Source organism: Bubalus kerabau, chromosome 19 (assembly GCF_029407905.1).
Source record: "Bubalus kerabau isolate K-KA32 ecotype Philippines breed swamp buffalo chromosome 19, PCC_UOA_SB_1v2, whole genome shotgun sequence".
Lineage (NCBI taxonomy): Eukaryota > Metazoa > Chordata > Mammalia > Artiodactyla > Bovidae > Bubalus > Bubalus kerabau.
In genome coordinates, this window is record NC_073642.1 from 17,809,445 (window position 1) to 17,827,484 (window position 18,040).

Genomic DNA, 18,040 nt, shown 5'->3' on the forward strand with positions numbered 1-18,040 from the left:
GAGATGATCATGATCTCAAATACCTTCAGGGGCGAGGTAGATAATTCACTTTTGAAAGGGATGGGGTAAGACCAAAAAGGTGCATTGGTTGCTATGGCAACCTGGGGACTGCCTCTCCTGCCCACAAACATTTATGATGTGGCATATAGTCTATGGACTTCCTGTCAAAGCATAACCTATCTTTTTCCTCTCGTTAAGGTTCATTGTAGATGACGTGGAGAATAAAAACTACAGAGAAGTGTAAATTGAGGCTAAAAAATCCACAGCAAATTGAATCATCAATATCTTCCTCCCTCATAAGTACTATGGATATCTTGGCATATTCCCTTTCTTTTTCATTTGTTTGTTTTTTTTCCTGAGTATAAAAATCTGCTGCATCATTGGGGTCTGTACTAAAGAAAACATTTGAACTTCTATGAAGAAATGAAGAGCAAAAAGATTATGAGACCACATTTTAGACTGAGAATTAGCTACAAATAAGACATCAGGGGGATAAAACCTGGAGAGGTAGGTAGAAATAGTAAAACTTAAGAGAGTTAATGGGAGGTGGGGGCCAGGATGTGGGCTTGGCACAGGAAACTGGCCAGAGAAGACTTTCAGCGGGAGGCCTCCAAGGAGTGGCTGATGGAGACAGGACATAATACCTTTGGATGAAGTAGGAGTTGGGGTGCTCTGTTGCTCAATTGTGTCTGACTCTTTGTGACCCCATGGATTGTAGTCCGCCAGGCTCCTTGGTCTTGTCTGGGGATTCTCCAGGCACGAATACTGGGGTGGGTTGCCATTCCCTCCTTCAGGGGATCTTCCTGACTCAGGGGATCGAGCCCACATCTCCTGTATTGGTAGGCAAATTTTTTACCTCTGAGCCACCAGGGATGCCCTAGGAGTTGAGGATGAACTGTTAAAGTAAAGGTTCTCAGAAGTCCTCTCTGCCCACTCCAATCCATCCTCCAATCAGCTTAAGATAAACCAATCCATTTCAGAAATTAAAAAAAAAAAAAAATACAGAACAGGAACTTTTTTTCCCCCAAGAAAATCTTAGGAGGAAGCCATTTATGTAAACAGGCTAAAGTGCACCTTGTCAGTTTTAAGGAGGTTGGGGGGTCCTTACCTGCCCGCCCTCAAACCTTGAGCTCACCCAAAACAGCGTATGAAAGCCCACATCTTCTCCTTGCTATCTGGCCTCCCCAGGAGAAGCACAGTCTTCCCCCTAAACCTTCTGGAGCTCCTGGAAACTGCTGATCCCAGCCACCCTCATTTCATTCTTTGGGTCCTCTCTGCATTGGTTCAGCTTGATGACCCTCCTCTTGTCGGGTTTGAGATGCATATTGACTTTTGCAAAGCTCCTGAGCCATCCCCAGAGAAAGACTGGCTGATTTAGGGTAGAGGGTGCGGGAGAGGTGTAGCTGTTCTCGATGTTAGTAAACAGGACAGCTTGCTGAAGATTAGCAGGAAACCATGAATAAAATCATCGGGATCTGATAAGGGATTTTTCTCTCAGACAATTAAAGATTTTTCCACCCCCGTATCTCCCTCCCCCTCCCCACAAAACTGGAGATGAAGGTCATGAAGATAACACATTGTTAGTCTCATACTTTTAAAATAGATGAAAGACAAAAATGCTTAACCTCCCGCTGCCCACGGGGCCTCTGTGCACTGCTTTTTGCCATTCCGTCATCTTTTTAGCAGGTGATACTTTCCTTTAATGCCTCCTATTTAATCCTCAATTTCTTTTAAACATCAGATATTGGCTAGGCTGGAACCTCATTTAGGCAGCAAAGAACTCCAGTGCTCTGTGGCCACGACCAGCCGAGAAGAGAAATATTTTTGATACAAAAGAATAATTCATTAAAGGAGGTAATGAAGGTGATTTAAACCGTCCACCACAAATATATCACAGAGTGAATAAAGCTCATCGCTCTCAGTTCAGGGTCATGGCTAAATGAAATGTTGTGAAAAGTGAAAAAAAAAAAGAAAGCAACTGCACAAATGGGTCAAAAAATCTCAGTGGGGCTCAGTCAAGCCTGACAGTTTAGAATTTGACAAACAAGCAGGATAAAAGGAGAATTCTATTAACATTATGAGAAAACCCTTCTGGAATAAAACACAATTTCCATGTCATTTTTTTTCACTCATGGGCATTTACATGGTCTTAGGGAAAAATCTGACTCGGGGCTGAAACTTTGCTTATCCAATTACAGCACAAGGGATCTCTCCCTCTCACACTCAGCCAAAAGCATAGATTGTCTATAAACCAGTGTGAACAGTATGGATAATGCAGAAATGTAGTGTCAGAGTGCAGAGCTGCACGATATGGGCCGTTGTGCCTGAGAGTCAGCTGGTTAGAGTTGTACAGGGCACCTAGTTGACAAGGGCAGAGAGAACCAGAATCCAGAGAGGATCTACCCACCTACTAAGGTCTACACTAATCCACAAGTAGTTGGTTGTCTGCCGACCCTGTAGGGTGAGGAGTTTAACATGAACACAGGAGTATGTGTGCTGTTGAGAGAAGTCTCTTAGACCGTTCTTCCCCCTTTGTTTCTTCAAAGATAATTTAAGCTATATCTTGAGGAGACTTCCCTGGTGGTTCCGTGATTAAGAATCTGCCTTGCAATGCATGGGACATGGGTTCGATCCCTGGTTGAGGAACTAAGATCCCACATGCTACAGGGGAACTAAGCCTCAACTACGGAGCCTTTCTGCTGCAACAATGATCCGAAGTGCCACTACTAAGACTTACTTTGCCAAATGAATAAATGCTAAGTCACTTTAGTTGTATCCCGCTCTTTGCTGCTGCTGCTGCTAAGTCGCTTCAGTTGTGTCCAACTCTCTGAGAACCCATGGACTGCAGCCTACCAGGCTCCTCTGTCCATGGGATTTTCTAGGCAAGAGTACTGGAGTGGGTTGCCATTGCCTTCCCCGATCCTACTCTTTGCGATCTTATGAACTATAGCCCTCCAGGCTTCTCTGTCCATGGAATTCTCCAGGCAAGAGTATTGGAGTGGGTTTCCACGCCCTTCTCAAGGGGGTCTTCCCAACCCAGGGATCGAACCTGTGTCTGTTCCATCTCCTGCATTGGCAGGCAGGTTCTTTACCACTAGTGCCAAATAAATAAATAAATAAGTAATATATATAAAAAAAAAGACCGTATCTTGAGAAAATGAAGAAACCATACATCAATCAGAGGGGTCTTATCCTCCCATAAGACTCTCAGGCAGAGTCATTCAACTAACAACATGTACACACTTGCTATATATCCGTTTTAAATATAGCAAGTGTGTCCACTGAATAATTCCATTATACAGTGATATTGTAGAGCACCGGGAGCTCTGCTCAGTGTGATGTGGCAGCCTGGATGGGCGGGGAGTTTGGGGGAGATGGATACATGTATATGTATGGCTGAGTCCCTTTGCTATGTACCTATAACCATCACAACATTGGTAACATTGGTAACTTTCTATACTCCAATGTAAAAACTTAAAGAAACTTCACTTGTGGTGTGGAAGAGGGGAAAGGCACTGTAAGATCTTACTGTTACAGCTCCCTGAAGGACGTAAGGGAGCCCCATCCTCACCTCCCTGCTGGGTGGACTTCCAACCTCTGTCTGGGTATTTTTGGTGCCAGGTTGCTCGTCACCACATAAGAGTCCAGTCTCTTGTTGGGTGGCTTGAATCCAAGGAATTCCTTTCCCAGATGGAGCCAGCCCCTTGAGTATGTAACCTGGCTTCCAGTCTCTTTTGGGAAAACACACAACACGTCTGTTACACACGACAGCCTTCCTGACATGATGTCTCTCACTCAGGGTCCTTTCCTTTCCATTTGGATTGAGTCTTATAGTTTGCTCAAATGACCATACCCCAAGTCCACTGAGATTCCAGAAAGAGGAATGGAAATCTGGTGAATCTCTCTTCCCTTCTTCTCTCTCCTCCACACTCAATTATCCTTTTTCTGAACTATTTGAGAATAAGTTATAGACATTCACAATTGTGGATTTCCTAAAAACAAGAATATTCACTTACCTAAGCACAGCTTATCAAAATCCAACAATATCCATTTACATAATACTATGTGTGGGTGCATGCTCAGTCTCTCAGTTGTGCCCCACTCTTTGCAATCCCATGGACTATAGCCAACCAAGCTCCTCTGTCCATGCGATTTTCCCATCAAGAATACTGGAATGGGTTGCTTTCTCCTTCGCCAGGGATGCTTCTCCAGGGGATCTTCCCGACCAGGGATCAAACCCAGGTCTCCTGCCCTGCAGGTGAATTCTTTACCACTGAACCACCTGGGAAGAAACAGTGTGTAATTAAGTGTGCTAGTTGCTCAGTCTTTGTGACCTCATGGGCTCCCAACAGGCTCTTCTGTCCATGAGATTCTCCAGAAAGCAATACTGGAGTGGGTAGCCATTCCTCTCTCCAGGGCATCTTTCTGACCCAGAATCGAACCCAGGTCTCCTGCATTGCAGGTGGATTCTTTATCATTGAGCCAGCAGGAAAGCTGCTGCTGCTGCTGCTAAGTCACTTCAGTCATGTCCGACTCTGTGTGACCCCATAGATGGCAGCCCACTAGGCTCCTCTGTCCCTGGGATTCTCCAGGCAAGAATACTGGAGTGGGTTGCCATTTCCTTCTTCAATGCATGAAAGTGAAAAGTGAAAGTGAAATCGCTCAGTCGTGCCTGACTCTTAGCGACCCCATGGACTGCAGCCCACCAGGCTCCTCCGTCCATGGGATTTTTCAGGCAAGAGTACTGGAGTGGGTTGCCGTTGCCTTCTCCGCAGCATGCAAGCAGCACTGGGTTAATCTAAACACCTTATTCAGACTTTACCAACTGCTTCACTAATGCCTTATGTAGGGAAAGAAAAAAAATAATTTTGGTCCAGGGACTAAATTATCATTATATATTGTACTTACTTGCCATATCTTTTAAAAAATTATTGAAGTACAGTTGGTTTGCTATTGTGTTGTATTGTGTTAGTTTCTGGTAATATGAATCGGCTATTGTTGTTCAGTTGCTCAGTCCCATCCAACTCTTTGCAAACCCATGGACTGCAGCACACCAGGCTTCCCTGTCCTTCACCATCTCCCAGAGCTTGCTCAAACTCATGTCCATCAAGTCGGTGATGCCATCCAACCATCTCATCCTCTGTCGTCCCCTTCTCCTCCCGCCTTCAATCTTTCCCAGAATCCGGGTCTTTTTCAACGAGTCAGTTCTTCTCATCAAGTGGCCAAAGTATTGGAGTTTCAGTTTCAGCATCAGTTCTTCCAATGAATATTCAGAACTGATTTCCTTTAGGATGGTTTGATTGGATCTCCTTGCTGTCCAAGGGATTCTCAGGAGCCTTCTGCAACACCACAGTTCAAAAGCATCAATTCTTTGGTGCTCAGCTTTCTTTATAGTCCAACTCTCACATCCATACATGACTACAGGAAAAACCATAGCTTTGAGTAGATGGACCTTTGTTGACAAAGTAATGTCTCTGCTTTTAAATATGCTGTGTCTGTTGATCATAGTTTTCCTTCCAAGGAGCAAGCATCTTTTAATTTAATGGCTGCAGTCACCATCTGCAGTGATTTTGGAGCCCAAGAAAGTAAAGGCTATCACTGTTTCCATTGTTTCCCCATCTATTTGCCATGAAGTGATGAGACTGGATGCCATGATCTCAGTTTTTTGAATACTGAGTTTTATGCTACATGTGTACATATATCCCTGTGTCATGTCTTTTTGGTCTTTGTTAGCTGAATTCCTTGGTCTTTTTTTTTTTTTTTTGGCCTTTTACTACTTTGACATTTTTGAAAAGTGTAGATCAGATATTTACAGCATATCCCTCATCTTTGGTTTGCTGATTTTCCTCATGGTTACGTTCAGGTTATGCATTTTGGTTCAGGAATATCATAGTAGTGATACTCAAGTGATGCTGTGTCTTTCTCAGGACATCTTGTCTGATGTTGTTGACCCTGGTCACTTGATTAAGCTGATATCTGCCACTGGATACCAGTTTCTACACTGGAAAATTAATATCATCCTTTTATGATTAATTAGTATTTTGTGGGAGGGGAAGATCTCTTAGAGGAGGACATGGCAACTCACACCAGTATTCTTGCCTGGAGAATCCCATGGACAGAGGAGCCTGGTGGGCTAGGGTCCGCAGGATTGCAAAGAGTCTGACATGACTGAGAGGATTTAGCACACACGCACACTGGGACATCCTCAGGGGGGTGTAGACAGGAGAGCCTTTGATTGATGTTGCCTTTTCCTGTTGGTTTCAGAGTCTAACAGCCGCAGGGCAGTGAACAGAAGCTACGTCCCCAGTTTGCTCAGGCTGCATCAGGATTGGCACAGCCACGACACGGCCAATTCCTTCGTTCCGATCCGCCGGGCGCTTCTGCTCTGCCTCAAGCATATTGCCAAGCTCCGGTCGGGCAGGGAGGCCTTCCTGGCAGCTCAGGGCATGGAGATCCTTTTCAGCACCATACAGGTAATCTGCATGGGGACTGCCTCTGTAGTTGGATGGCATCTGAAGGATGTCATTTAGGACTCACCCTTCACAGAGCTGGGAAATCTCAGTATGTTTCTTGCTTCTTGCTCTGGGCAGATGTTCTGGACTCAAATCCTGGTTCCTTCACTCACTTGTGTATTGATTGACTCACTTATTTATACATATTAATTGGGTACACCTGGGTCGGGAAGATCCCCTGGAAGAGGGTGTGGTAACCCACTCCAGTGTTCTTGCCTGGAGAATCCCATGGACAGAGGACCCCGACAGGCTACAGTCCATAGGATCACACAGAATTGGACACGACTGAAGTGACTGAGCATGCAGGCACAGTGGGTACACACTGAGCGGTGCTGGGATCAAGAGCGTTGCTTTTTTGTTACTGGGGTATAGTTGCTTTACAGTGTTATTTTCTGCTGTACGACAGTGAATCAGCCATATGTGTACATGTGTCCCCTTCCTCCTGAGCCTCCCTCTCATCCCCACATTCCATTCATCTAGATTATTACAGAGCACCGAGGCAAGCTCCCTGTGCTATTCAGCAGATTCCCTCTACCAATCTAGAGGGATTTTTTTACACATGGCAGAGCACATGCTTCAGTCCCAATCTCCCGATTCATCCGCATCCCGTGTCTACACGTCTGCTCTCTACATCTGCTTCTCTATTCCTGCCCTGCAAATAGGTTCATCCGTACCATTTTTCTAGATTCCACATACATGTGTTAGTGCTGATTTTAAAGCTAGAGAAGCTGGCTTCAGATCTCAGGCCTGGCGCCTACTGCTGTGCAGTGACTCCACCTCTCTGGGTTTCAACCTTCTTCTTCTTAAAAAAGAAAAAAAAAAGACGAAAGTGATAAAATCTAGGTTTTCCACATGGCCTGGATAAGTTAACATAGACACATCTCATTTAGCAGGGTACTGCCATGACTTCACTGCTTTATGAGGGTGAGTGTTTATTGGAATAGCGATTAGTTATTGGGACCTCACGGTGAATGTGATAGACAAGATCCCTGACCTTTGGGGGCAAATGTTCCAGCAGAGAGTCAGACATTAAGGAAGCAAATGATTCAGTCTGGCATATAATTTCATATTGCTCTGTGGGATCAATAGAGGAAGGGCACAGGCCCACAGTGACTCCTGCATGGACAGAGAGAAGGTCTTCTCTTAGAGATGTCAGATCTTTTGGTGGGTGACACCTAAGCTGAGACTTGAATTATTGAGGGAGCCGGTCATGCCAAGTGTAGGAGGAAGAACATCCCAAGCAAAGGGAGTAGCACCTATGAAAGCTGTCACTGATCTCTGCCCCAGTGGAATATGTGTCTAGGGTTTCCTGGATTTCAACCAACTAACACATTCCTTAATTTCGCTTGATTAGGGCTAATGTAAGCACCATCGTGGGCTTCCCTGGTAACTCAGATGGTAAAGAATCTATCTGCCTGAAAGGCAGGAGACCTGAGTTTGATCCCTAGGTTGGAAAGAGCCCCTTGAGAAGGCACTGTCAACCCACTCCAATGTTCTTGCCTGGAGAATCCCATGGACAGATGACCTTGGTGGCCTGCAGTCCATGGGGTCGCAAAGAGTTGGATAGGACTGAGTGACTAACACACACACTCAGGCACCATCATGCAAGGCTGCCTATACGTTCTCCAGGAATAATGTGACTGTCTTCCAGGTACCCGTCATCTGTTCACCCACCCTCTGTTGGGGCCAAAGCAGCTGTTTCACACACATTATGTTCCTTTCTGTCTTCTTATTTGGACTTCCCTGGTGACTCAGTGGTAAAGAGTCTGCCTGCCAATGCAGGAGAAATGGGGTTCAATCCCTGTATCTGGACGATTCCCTGGAGTAGGAAATGGCAACCTGCTCCAGTATTTTTGCCTGGGAAATTCTATGGGCAGAGGAGTCTGGCGGGCCACAGTCCATGGTGTCACAAAAGAGTCTGACATGACTTAGCGACTAAACAATGCTTGAAAAGTGAAAATGAAAGTCGCTCAGTGGTGTGAAACTCTTTGCAGTCCATGGAATTGCTCTAGGTCAGAACACTGGAGTGGGTAGCTGTTCCCTTCTCCAGGGGATCTTCCCAACCCAGGGATCAAACCTGGGCCTCCCACATTGCAGGCAGATTCTTTACCAGCTGAGCTACCAGGGAACCCCACAAATACTGGAGTGGGTAGCCTATCCCTTCTCCAGCAGATCTTCACAACCCAGGAATCAAACCCAGTTCTCCTGTGTTGCAGGCAGATTCTTTACCAGCTAAGCTACCAGGGAAGCCCAAACAATGCTTAATGTCTTCATATTAGTCTCTGTACTCCCTTCATCTGTCTCATTGCTTCTCTCTGGACACCTTCCAATTTCTCTCCACCTGAGTACATCTGGGGTAATGAAGCAGTCAACCAGAGTGCCGTTTTCCAATCATGCTATCTGTAGACTCTAACCATTTTTTAAAAGCTTTTCCCCTCTAAACAATAACATAATATTACACTGCAAGCCAATATCTAATTTTTTGGTCTGCTATCACCTCTGGGTTTCTCTCCATCATTACAGTTTTCAGAGTTTCTCGGTCATGAAATAGCTACCTTTTCCATTCTGTCCCTCTGGATGAGGAAGTGCTCTGAATTTTTCCAAGTTGCACCATACTTTGTAAGCTTGTGTTCCCCAAATCTCGAATTTCTCCCAGCCCTGTGAAACTGCCCCGTGCTTTGCTGATCTCTCACAGCCCCCTACTCTGGCTCGTGTGCTGCAGCCAGCTCCTCTGCCCCTGCCCTCTGCATTTTTGACTGTTTCTCAGATCTGTGTTTTTAAAAAAAAAAAAAAAAAAAAAAGAGCAGAAAAGACAGAAGATGTTGATCCCAGAGGTACAGGTCTTTGACACAGAGAGAGTGGAGAAGATTTGAAGTGAAGCCCAGGCATAAAAGCAGCTGTGAGCCTAGAAGCAGGCTTCTAGAAGCAGTTCCTCAGCAGGTCGATAAAGACCTCAACTGCTCAATTAAGCAAATTTACAATGAGCTCCCAGCCTCCAATTACTGTTGGGACTGGAAGCAGGATGTGAGAGAGGCAGACTCTGCACTTGGTGGCCAGGTTTCTCTTGCCTGCAGGGCCTCCCAGCACCTGGACTCTGGGCTCTGAGCACAGATGCTGTTGCAGCTGTGCCGGAGTTGGGGCTTCACATCTATCCTCTCCCCTCTCCTGCCAGAGATGGCACGGGAGCTGCAGGACGGCCAACCTGGAAACCTTGGATCTGGGGATGTCATTCTGGCCACTATTGCATATTATGCTGCTGCTGCTGCAGCTGATGGTAATAACACTGAAAATGCAGGAGAAGAGGAAGAGGAAGAAAATGAAGGAAGAGATGGAAGAGGCGGAAGGCGGGGGCCGCGGAGGAAATTTGTGTTGAATGCTTACTATAGCCCAAGACTGGCATAGCAGCTTATGCAGACTTTCTGATTTCAATATTTTTAAAGGATTTGGTGGCTCAGATAGTATAGAATCTGCCTGCAATGCGGGAGACCCGCGTTCGATCCCTGGGTCGGGAAGATCCCCTGGAGAAAGGAATGTTAACCCATTCCAGTATTCTTGCCTGGAGAATTCCATGGACAGAGGAGTCTGATGGGCTGCAGTCCATGGGATCATAAAGACCTTTACATGACTGACAGACTAACACTACCTACCTAAAGGATTTGAAACTGATGATCTTTTTTTAATTGGCTTATAATTGCTGTACAATGTTGTGTTAGTTTTCCCCTCTCTCTTGAGCCTCCCTCCCACCCTTCCCATCCCACCCCCTAGGTCATCACAGAGACTGAGATGAGCTCCTTGTGCTATACATTAACTTCCCACTAGCTATCTGTTTTGTGCATGTTAGTGTATATATGATGGTCTTACTCAAGAGTCCAAGCTTCTGTCCAATGCACCAGAGTTGAGTGCATTGGACAGAGGCACTCAATTCTCCAAATTGAGTGTGATCAAAGCCGTTACATGGTGGCAAGGTCCCTATCCTCAGAGTTTCTGATTCAGTAGGTCTGCAATGGAGCCTAGAATTTGTGTTTTTAACAAGTTCCTAAGTGATGCTGCTGCTTCTGGACTGGGGATCACACTTGGAGAACCGCTGTCCTGTACCATTTTTATTGGTGTTTGTGGCGTCATTACAAGTCTACTAGGCGTGAAAGTGACTGAGAAAGAACTGTTTTTGAGTCCTTCCCACAGCTCCTGCCCATCACAGTGTTCTTCACTTTGCTGCTGAGGTCGCTGCTTGTCATGTTTCTCTCTCAATAACCCCACCTCTTTGTTTCTTGGGTCCTGCATCCTTGCACAGATTCTCTGAGCATCCTTTAAATGTTCAGAGGATCACATTGTCCATAATGCAGTGAGGCTGTGTGTAACATACTGGGATCTTGCTGGAGCTTTGCATGAGGAAGGAGAAAGAATGCTGACAATTTGCATGTAAGGTTAAAAAAAGAACCCCTGCTAGGATGCCCTGAAATAGTTTGAGATAGTTACCAATTTTGAGAAATGGATAATTGCAGGTGGAATAGACTTGTATGAGATAATCAGATAAAGGGGCCACTCAGTCTCTGGAGCCAGAACAGCTTCTGAGACCTAAAACTTTGCTACGAATGGTTGTTTGGAAGCTTAATTATATGTCATAATCACCCAGAGCACTCATTTATATGCAGATAACTGGACTCCACTCCCAGAGTTTCTCATCATTAGATCTGAGTTAAGGTACAAGATTCTGCATTTCTCATAAGTATTCAGGTGATGTTAATTTGCTGGTCTGGAACCCTCACTTTGAGAACCACAAGAGTAAGCCATGATAGTCTTTTTAAAAGTTGCAGCACTACCTACAATAGCCAGGACATAGAAGCAACCTAAATGTCCATCAAGAGGGAAATGGATAAAGAAGATGTGGTGCATGTTTACAATGAAATATTGTTGTTGTTGTTCAGTTGCCAAGTCATGTCCGACTGTTTGCTACTCCCTGGACTGCAGCAAGCCACACCTCCCTGTCCCTCACCATCTCCTGGAGATTTCCCAAGTTCATGTTCATTGCATAGGTGATGCCATCCAGCTATCTCATCCTCTGAGCCTCTCTTCTCCTTCTGCCCTCAATCTTTCATAGCATCAGGGACTTCTCCAATGAATCGTCTGCTCGCATCAGATGAACAGAGGAGCCTAGTGGGTTACAGTCCATGAGATTGCAAAGAGTCAGACACGAATGAAGGGACTTAACGCTCACGCCCAATGGTAGAGATGATTATTTGCAAAGTAGATTTCAACTTGTCAAGGATCATGCTGGCTGCCACTGGAGAGGAGTATCCCAGGGCATGAGAGGAGGAGGAGTTAGCAGGGCAAGGGGAGAAGTCAGACCATGAGAGTTGAGGCAGGAGATGCTGATGGCTTTGGCTGGTAAGAAGCACTTGTCACTCAGTCTGCTTGCAACCCCATGAACTATAGCCCACCAGGCTTCTCTGTCCATGGGATTTCCTACAAGAAAGAATACTGGAGTGGGTTGCCATCTCCTTCTGCAGGGGATCTTCCCAACCCAGGGATGGAACCCGCGTCTCCTGCATTGCAGGCAGATTCCTTACCACTGAGCCACCGTGGAAGCCCAGTGAGAAGCAGATCTGGAGCTTAAACCTAGGACTGTTTCTTCCTTGAGCACCTCTTGCACTAGAACATCTCATTTTGTTATTGTGAGAATTGTTTCTAGGACTCTGCCGTGAGTTAGCCGTGGTCTCCTAAGATCTTTTCAGATTCTTGTGAGATTTTATGATCCTAATGATGCCTCCTGGCATCCTCCTAGCTCACTTACTGAGTGTTTACTATTAGGCACTCATCTTACATAAAACTCATTTAATTCAGACACAGTCTATGAGGGAGGTTCTGATAGCATCTCTTCTTTACAGATAAGGAAGTTGAAAAGAGAGGTATAGTAACTCAGCAGGGTTCCGAGTTGTACAGTTAGTCCTCGTCAGCCCAGGATTTGTTTTTTTTTTTTGTTGTTGTTTGTTTTTTTCAACATTAAACTTTTTATTTTATGTTAGGGTATAGCCAGTTAACAATGTTGTGGTAGTTTTAGGTGAATAGCAAAGGGACTCAGCCATACATATACACGTATCCATTCTCCCCCAAATTCCTGTTCCATCCAGGTTGTCACATAACATTGAGCAGAGTTCCCTGTTCTCTGCAGTAGGTTATCCATTTTGAATATAGCAGTGTACATGGTCTTTCCAAACTCCCTAACTATCCCTTCTCCGCTGGCCACTGTAAGTTCATTCTCCAAGTCTGTGAGTCTCTTTCCGTTTGGTAAATAAGTTCATTTGCATCATTTCTTTTTAGATTCTGCATTTAAGGGATGTCATACAATATTTCTCCTTCTCTGTCTGGCTTACTTCACTCACTATGGCACTCTCTGGGTCCATCCATGTGGCTGCAAGTGGCATCTTTCCTTCTTTTCATGGCTGAGAAGTACTCCACTGTGTACACGCAGCACGTCTTCTTTATCCATTCCTCTGTCGATGGACCTTTAGGTTGCCTCCATGTCCTGGCTGTTGTAAACAGTGCTGCAGCGAACATCGAGGTGCAGTCAAGGACTTGGATTCAGATGGCCTTGCTCTGATCTGAGCTGTGTGCTCTCCTTTATTTCACTTACGTATTATGGAAGTAGGATATTTATCACCCCGCAGCTGACTCAATGATATTAAATGTGAGTTGAATATTTTAAGCACTCTTGTATTTCATCATCTTTTTCAAGTAGCAGGTGGATGACTCAGAGTTACAGGAAGAGTGTGCCTATAGATGTCACCTTTGCCCCAATTCTGAGATATTTGTCCACAGAGATCCTATATCTTAGAGTCTTATCATTTGATGTTACACAACACAAGTGGCTACCCTGCATTTGCAGGAGCCGGAGGGTGTATGCCTGCTTAAATTTTGTGTTCTGAGCCCCTTCTTGCCTCACCTGGCTCTTGGTCATGATGCATTAAGACTAGGAAAATGTTGGCGAAAGATCTAGGCATTTCTGTTACAATAACTTGGACTCAAGGATTATCTTTGTTCTTTTAAATTAATTTTTATTGGAATATGGTTGCATTTGGAGTAGGAAATGGCAACCCACTCCAGGGTTCTTGCCCAGAAAACACCATAGATGGAGGAGCCTGGCTGGTTACAGTCCATGAGGTCGCAAAGAGTTGGACATGACTGAGCACGCATGCGCATAGTTCCTTTACAGTCTTGTGTTCCTTTCTGCTGTACAGCAAAGTGAGTCAGCCACACACACACACGTCCCTTCTTTTCTGGTTTCCTTCTCATTTAGGTCACCTGGAGCACTGAGTAGAGCTTCCTTAGCTTCACAGTAGGTTCTCATTAGTTGTCTATCTTATATATAGTATCAGTCCAAGGATCACCTTCAAATTCATAAATGTTTTCTCCAGAGTAGAGCAGACACCCAATATAACATTATCCCTAATGTCTAGGTTTCTGGAGACACTGTCACCCAAAGTCAGTTCATGGCATGGCTTAATCCAAGAGGACACTTGGACTTGACTCCATCCTTTCACTTCTTTTCACCTGCACCATCCCACACCAAGTAAAACATTGTTTCCATTATCAGCAATAATACCAATGACAGTCATAGACCTGGCTTCCAGTGGACTGGCAGGTTTGAGCAAGTTTCCTGGCCTGGACTTGGCTCCATATCTCCTAAAGTTGTAACTCAGAGCATTACCTCTGATCAGTCATCCACCTCACTCACCTGTCTTTATCGTCCACATTCAGTTCTCTCTTTTTCCAATCCTCATAGCTTTCACTAAGCACTTGAAACTATTTGAGCAGTCCCAATGATGAAGTGGGCTTCCTGGGTAACTCAGATGGTAAAGGATCCACCTGCAGTGCAGGAGACCTGGCATCGATCCTGGGTTGGGAAGATTCCCTGGAGAAGGGAAAGGCTACCCACTTCAGTATTCTGGCCTGGAGAATTCCATGGACAGAGGAGCCTGGTGGGCCACAGTTGCAGAGAGTCACAGATGACTGAGTGACTAAGTTTTTCGGTGATGAAATAGCCTCAGCTAATTTATTTTCCATGGAAAGTGCTCCTGCTGTTGGTTCAGGTTACCTGATTGGTATTATCTGAGCACGCTGAAGAGAGATAGCGTTGTTTTTTTTCTTTTTGATGTGGACCAATTTTAAAGTCTTTAATGAGTTTGTTACACTATTGATTTTGTTGCTTTTATGTTTTGGTTTTTTGATTGCAAGGCATGTGGGATCTTAGCTCTCCGACCAGGGACTGAACCCACACCTTCTGCATTGGAAGGTGAAATCTCACCCAGTGGACCACTAGGGAAGTCCCAGGCATTCTTGATTGTATTAAGAACTTTCTGTTTTGAAAGTTGGCTTACTTTTATTTCACTCTGGAGTCATTTGGGTAGCTTGAATTCATGGCTTAAATTTTATTAACTTTTCCCCCTCCATGTTCTTTTCTGTGGGGCTGCCTGTAATGTGGGCCTGAAGGTGCCAGGCAGGGCGTCATTGTAGACAGTCCCTGCTCTGTGGCATGTTCTAAAGCATCCTCCATATCTCCTGCTATGACGTATTGGCCTCAGAGCTTACTGGAAGCCCTTTAGGAATATCACGCTGGAGGCTTTCATTAATCAACTCTCTGTACCAAATCAGGAGACAAAATGTTTACTAAGAGACTGAAGGAAACAGCCATGCTTTTGCCAAGGAGATCCTGACCACTCCCAACTCACTCTCTCTCTCTCAGTTTAGTATACTTGTTCTTAGATTTTCCACGGTGCCTGAAAAGCAGGATCTTGTCATGTTCCATCAGTATCAAAATGTTACCTCTTGCAAACTCAATTTTTCTTTGCTTTGTCTTGCTACCAAGAGGGACCAACACTGTGGGCTTTGAGAAGAGGCATGCTATTTAATTTAGGTGCTTGGGATTCTCTTAATCTTTCTTCCGATTTCATATTTTACATTTTCCTTGATATTTCCCCCTCAGATAATAGCTGAAAGAGAACAGTAAGACTTCTATCAGTTCAGCTGCTCATTTTCTAATTTAGGGGATAATTTGCAGTGACACTGGGTGGTTGAAGGAAGATGCCATTTCCCTTCCTTCCCTCAGCTCTTCTAGACAATGTCTTACCTTAGGTGCAGCCTCCCTTGAAAATCTTTCAGGTCTATTTTCAGACTTAATTCACTCCAGTAATATATGAGCTGTAAAAGAGAAATAAAACTGTAGATGATAGACTGGACCAAAGCAGATTCTACATTAGACAAAATGCTACATTAGAATGTTCAGATTAGATGGTCTACCTTAAGGGTACTTGCTGTGCATTTAGGCTGTGTGCAGTTCGTTACCTAAAATACCATTATAGCAAAGGAACTCTGCACAAGATGCTGGTGTCTGATAAGATATTCTCTTTGTTTAGAACTGCCTGGATGACCAAAGTCTGGAGCCTGTCATCTCCATTGGTCTTCAGATCCTGAGACAATGCTACCCTAAGAGTCCCCTTCCCTTGGTCACAACCAGCAGCGCGTATTCTTTTCCAATCCCTGGGATCGTCACCTGTGAAACTCCACGTGTTCTAACTGAAGGTAAATATGTGGATATACAGATCTTCCTGCGGCTCAGTGGTAAAAAGTCCACCTGCCGATGCAGGAGAGGCGGGTTTGATCCCTGGGTTGGGAAGTTCCCCTGAGGGAGGAAATGGCAACCCACTCCAGTATTCTTGCCTGGAGAATCCCATGGACAGAGGAGTCTGGCAGACTGCAGTCCATAGCGTCATAAAGAGTCAGGCATGACTGAGTGACTAAGCGCATACACAACGTGTGTGTAGTTATTCTGTACTCATTTTGCTAGCTGTAAGCTTTATGATGAATTTTTACATTTGGATAATATTTCAGAGGAATGTGGATGAAAGTAGAATCAGTTTTTTCATAATACCAAGTTCATTAATTTTGTCCTTTATTATTAATTGTTGCCAGTTTGCATCACTGACTCGATGGACATGAGTTTGAGTAGGCTCCAGGAGTTGGTGATGGACAGGGAAACCTGGCGTGCTGCAGTCCATGGGGTCACAAAGAGTCGGACACAACTGAGTGACTGAACTGAACTGAACTGATGGAATGACTATAGTCATCTCAGCTGATGTTAAAAAAAAAAAAATCTATTTCCAGTCCCATGGTGGAGTCCCTCCACTGTACAGACTGGTTCTGGAATGAATTTGCCCTAAGGATGGAATTGAAATCAAACTTTTGCTCTTTACCACCCCCACAGTAGTCATGTTAGAACATGTGACAATGTGATTGTCCAATGTCCAAGAAGATTTTGTTGTCAGAAGAGTCTAGTGGTTTTCAACTTTGTCCTTTTTTCAGGGAACAGATTTTCTGTAGGCATCATCTGGTTGCAGTGACACTGGATGCTTTCTTTGGACTTTTGTTTTAAATATGTTCCTCTGTACTAAAATTAGGGAGTCAGTCAAAGTGCTGTCGACATTACAGCAGCTTTGACATGTATGTGATCACTAAACCCTGGCAATGTTAGTTGCATAACTACTTCTATATCGGGTGGAGGAAGCCAGAATGGTCCACATGCCTGCTAAGTCGCTCAGCCGTGTTCAAATCTTTGTGACCCCATGAACTATAGCCTGCAAAGCTCCTTTTTCCGTGGGATTCTCCAGGCAAGAATACTGGAACGTGTTGCCATTTCCTCCTCCAGGGGATCTTCCCAACTCAGGGACTGAACCTGCGTCTCCTGCACTGCAGGCATATACTTTACTGCTCGAGCCATCTGGGAAGCCACACGTCATTTTATTCTGCACTCATTTTGTATTCAGCGTGGGGCAGCACTTTAGACTTCATGGTATAGTGCTCTTGTGTGCCTATATTTGCACAAATTACACATTCAATAATCGCTAGCCTGTGTTGAGGTCTTGTGCGTTTCATAATAGCCTCCTAGTTGTAAGAAAAAGTACTAACCATTATGTTCTAAGAATTGCAACCTACCTCTATTTTTTTCCCCCACTTAGAAGATTATGAAGATGATGGTGAGGAAGAGGAGGACAAGGACTCGGACTCTGAAGATGTGAAAGAGGAAGTAGGTACACTTGCCCTTGATTCAGATGCTCTCCACATTCACAATTCTCAAAGGAAAATGCCCTTTTCTTTGTGCAGCTGAACCCAGAGTAAATTTTAAGGACACACTTTTGTGCTTTGCTGGTAGCTCAGCTGGTGAAGAATCTGCCTGCGATGCAGGAGACCCCAGTTCAATTCCTGGGTCAGGAAGATCCGCTGGTGGAGGGATAGGCTTCCCACTCCAGTATTCTTGGGCTTCCCTGGTGGCTCAGCTGATACAGAATCCGCCTGCAGTGCGGGAGACCTGAGTTCAATCCCTGGGTTGGGAAGATCCCGTGGAGAGGGAAACGGCTACCCACTCCAGTGTTCTGGGCTGGAGAATCCAGGCAAAGAGTTGACATGACTGAGTGGCTTTCACTTTGTGCTTCCACTTCAGGGCCCAAAAGATACTGATGCTCAGCTAATGACTGCTA

General features: G+C 44.9%; 1 protein-coding gene across 1 annotated transcript in view; it reads left to right on the forward strand.

Annotated features, from left to right (window-relative positions):
* The first annotated feature begins 402 nt into the window (after nt 1-402).
* Nucleotides 403-18,040, forward strand: part of AGBL1 (AGBL carboxypeptidase 1) — a 261,724-nt gene continuing 244,086 nt past the window's right edge. Inside the window, exons 1-4 of the mRNA XM_055556536.1 lie at nt 403-507; nt 6,265-6,473; nt 15,923-16,088; nt 17,522-17,589. Of these exons, the coding sequence (XP_055412511.1) occupies nt 6,447-6,473; nt 15,923-16,088; nt 17,522-17,589 (261 nt within the window). The 5' untranslated portion in view covers nt 403-507; nt 6,265-6,446. The remainder of the gene's footprint in view (nt 508-6,264; nt 6,474-15,922; nt 16,089-17,521; nt 17,590-18,040) is intronic.